Below are 3,905 nucleotides of genomic sequence, written 5' to 3' on the forward strand. Positions count from 1 at the left end.
TTGCTCTCCTCTGGACATGCTCCAGCAATGCAACATCCTTCTTGTAGTGAGGGGCCCAAAACTGAACACAGGATTCGAGGTGCGGCCTCACCAGCATCAACAGGTGATGTTCCCGGGTGCCTGTGCAGCATCCCGATTTACGTGGTGCCTTCCTCTGATTTTGCTCAGGTTCCCATCTGAAGGGTCCAAGCTGCTGTACGACTCCATCCAGAAGAGCTGCCCTGGTCCTGTGGCAGGTGGGAAGGCTGGGGGCAGCAGCCCAGGCTGGGCCACCCTGGGTGGGTGCCTTGTGTTTCCGAAAGAGCCCAACCCGCTCCTCGTGTCACCCAGGTGACCGAGTCTCAGAGGACCCCGTCTGCCAGCTGCCCCAGCCGGTGACACTCACCAAAGCGGTCCGTGACCGACTGTCCCTCGTCCATCAGATAACCAGTCCCAAAGCTGTAAGTGCACCCTGGAGGAGGCTGCAGCTTCTTCCTTTCTGCCTCCCAGGGAGTTTTTCCCCACGTCTTGTCTGTGAGTTCCTTTATTTGGGACGTAGAAGCTGCTCGTTGTCATTTGCAGCTGGTCCCGGCAGGTCAGAGCCCTGATGGGGGCATGGTCTGTTGACCATGGTCAACGACTGGGTGGTTCGGTCTGGCGTAGCACAAAGCGGAGACGGGATAAATGCCGAGTAATCTCCAGACATCTGTCTTCCCTGTCTCAGCCGAGGCAGCAAATAGTTGTGTCTTCAAATTAGAGATAGGAAATGGGGACTGGAGGCTTGAGAACTTGATCGGGTGCCCCCAGGTCGCAGAGCAGTGCGTGGAGTCAGCATTGCAGGCAGCTGCCCGCACTGCCCGCTTCCCCTTCCCCGCTGGCAGCGATGCAGGAGCCGGTGCTCAGGCCAGCTTACCAGGCAGCGTGGTGGTGGGCTTTTGGAGGGGACTGGGGGGAGCCCATCCGTGGGGAACCCTGTCCGTGGGGGAAAGCCATCCTCATGCTATGGAGAGGGAGAAAACGAGGAGCGCAACCGCTTTGGTCTTTGGAACTGGGCTGCGCCGAGCTCCTCTGCTCAGGGGAGAGAGGGCAGCTCTGCTGGAGGCTCTTTGGGGGGCTGGATCTTTCCCGGGGCTCTGGTCTGCTGCCTGGAGGAGGTGAACGGTGCGCAGGCAACTCTGGGAGCGTAGGAGAGTGCCTGGATAACGTACCCACGTACCAGCAGGGACGCTCCCCCGCCACGCTGCTCCACCCTCGTTTGTAACGCTGTGAAGTCGCTCGGGAGAGGCGGGGGGGTCTCTGCGGTGGGTGGAAGGCGCTGGGAGGAGGGCTGATCTCTGTCTGAGGCTTTGCTCTTTCTCAGGTGCCACGTCGGTGTCCTGTAATTACGAAAAGCATCCCTGAGGTTCATCTGACAGCCCCGGGGCCTCCAAGAGCTGTGCCTGCTGGGCACCAGGAGCTAGCGAAGAACCAGAGGCCGCCCAGTGCTGGGCAGTCACCGTCAGTCAGTGATGGTGGCATCCACGTCTACGCTTACCAGAGGAGCGAACGAACCGTCCGAGCCGTCCACACCAGCTCGGAGGAGGTGGGGGAAGCGGCGGGGAGCCACAGCAGCCCGAGGGGGGCTCTGGGATGCTTACGGCTGATGCCTCTGAGCCTGGCAGAAGCAGCAGAGGGAATGCAAGCTTTGGGCTGGAGTTAGTCCAGTTGATCCTAGGGAGCCCTTTCGCTGGCATTACTTTTCTGACTAGCGGTTCTCCTTGCCATTAGTAGCATAGTTGCCTGGAAAGAGGGACCCTGTGTTCGAATGCACTGACCTTACACTTACCAATAACACGTGTTTACTTGTTTGGCCAGAGCGTGTACGGGAAGGGCCCTGGAGCAGCCGTGCTGGCCAGCAGGAGAGCCCCCGCCTGCAGGGTAAGAGGCCAGCCCCTCCGCAGCAGCCGCCGGCTCTCTGGGCATCTCCAGGGCGCTGGGAAGGGCTGGCTGGAACCCCCCAGCTGCTTAACACCGGGAAATACCAGCTCCTCCTTCCAGATTTCACTTCTGCCAAATTAAATACTCCACAGCCATCCCCTCTGACAGGGGAGAAGCCAAAGTTGCCTCTGCTTTGGAGGGGAGGGAGCAATGGGGACAGAGGGGCCCCGTGGGCAGAGGACCTCAGTCTGGCTCCGAGCGTGACTGTGCTGTCTGTTGGGTTTTTTGTTTTCTAGAGGCTCTTACCAGATCCCATCCTGAAGCTGAGGATGATTATTGGCTTTGGAGGCTGCGGCACCAAGTGGGTCAGTAGCTCGGATGGTTTGGGGAGTTCATGATGTGTAATCCCAGATTGATTTTTTTCGGAGGCGTGGAAGGCAGCCGAGTGCCACCCTTCCTGCACTTTGTGATGGGGAAAATGTCCCAGAGCAGATGGGCACGAGCCTATGTTTGTGCGTGGGCCTTTCTGCTCTTACGATGGTGAATTAGAAATCACAGGGGCCTTTTAGATCCCGTGGCTTCTGCATTTTAACATGTTAAAAATTAGAGCCACTTTGTAGGAGTCTGGAAAGGAAGGGCTGCGGTTTGACCTGTGCCCATGGGGCGCTGTGCCTTGCAGGTGCCCAGCTGAGGCCTGGGTTAGGGTAAAGAACGGGTCGTTTTGGTTCAGCCAGTTCAAGGCTCTGCCACCAACAAGATTTTCCATCTACCTGCTATTCATGTAGTGGAGATGGTCGGTGCGGTAAAGCCACTGAATTAAGCAGGATGTCAGGTCAGCTATGGGTTTTCCTTTGGGAGTTAGAAGAGTACTTGTGTGGAAGAGCATCCTCTCGCCTGCGCGCGCGCAGCCCATCTCCTGTCGAAGGAATCTCTGCAGGTCCAGCCTAGGACCTGGGGCACCCCTGGAGGATCTGCAGCCCTCCCATTCCCACCTTGCTCTCCTGCAGGCGCTGTGGACTCGGAACAACGCTGCGGTGGTCTACCCCTGCCACGCCGTTATAGTGACCCTGCAGATCCAGACCGGAGAGCAGAGGTTCTTCATCGGGCACACGGATAAGGTGAGCGTAACTCTCTTTACACAGCCGTACAGCGATGCTGTTCTTGTCCCCCAGATGCACCCCCGCTCCCAGCTCTCCTCAAAAGCCCCTAAACCCGGTGCTTCCCGCAGGTGTCGGCGCTGGCCTTCAACGGGAGCAGCACCCTGCTGGCTTCCGCGCAGGCTGGTCCCCCGAGCGTGGTGCGACTCTGGGACTTCCCGACGGGCAGCTGCCTCTCGGTGTTTAAACCCCACATCCACTCCCTCTCGTCCCTGAGGTGGGTTCCAGCCTGGGCGCGGGGATGCCTTGGGGTGGGTTAAGTGTTGCAGCACAGCAGCTTTTCTGCGCTATTTGCGTGTGATAAACTGGGAGTGAATTACAGCTCCTCTTCAGCTGCCTGTGTTTATCGCTGAGACCTGCTGGCGGCGGGCCCGGAACAGCCGACACGCTGCCAGCTCCCTCCTGAGTTTATCCCCCAGGTCTTGTTGTCTCCCCGTACCCTGAGCTTGTCCTCTTTTATTCCCTGCTGGGACGCACTCAGGGTGCAAGGAGCTGGGTTTCACCAGGCGGCCTCTTCTTGCAGCTTTTCCTACAGCGGAGCCGTTCTATGTGGCGTCAGAAAGGACGGGCACGGCAAAACGGTGAGGACTGAACCTTGGGTTTGGAGGTTTCCCCGCCCTGCGAACGAGCAACACGAGGTGGCCGTGCTCCCAGATTATGTGCTTATTTTGCAGACAAACCTCTGCTCTGGGCTTTCCTAGAGATGCGCTTCTCTGTAGCCAGAGGGAGATCCTTTTCTCATTAGCTGCTTAGAAAATACTTCCCTTCTACCCAATGCTCGCGAGTGTTGGCATGCACCATCCTCCGCTGCAAACGAACGAACCCTTTCAGAAGCAGCCTGGGACCTGCTCG

At 58.5% G+C, this 3,905-nt stretch overlaps 1 protein-coding gene across 1 annotated transcript in view; it reads left to right on the plus strand.

Annotated features, from left to right (window-relative positions):
* Positions 1–3,905, plus strand: part of WDR90 (WD repeat domain 90) — a 61,833-nt gene that overhangs the window by 30,874 nt on the left and 27,054 nt on the right. The window contains 8 exon segments of the mRNA XM_035895625.1: positions 169–236; positions 331–440; positions 1,340–1,561; positions 1,834–1,896; positions 2,193–2,261; positions 2,904–3,014; positions 3,125–3,270; positions 3,577–3,634. Coding sequence (XP_035751518.1) covers positions 169–236; positions 331–440; positions 1,340–1,561; positions 1,834–1,896; positions 2,193–2,261; positions 2,904–3,014; positions 3,125–3,270; positions 3,577–3,634 — 847 coding nt within the window.

The sequence above is a fragment of the Egretta garzetta genome, unplaced genomic scaffold (assembly GCF_000687185.1).
Source record: "Egretta garzetta isolate BGI_Z169 unplaced genomic scaffold, ASM68718v1 scaffold140, whole genome shotgun sequence".
Lineage (NCBI taxonomy): Eukaryota > Metazoa > Chordata > Aves > Pelecaniformes > Ardeidae > Egretta > Egretta garzetta.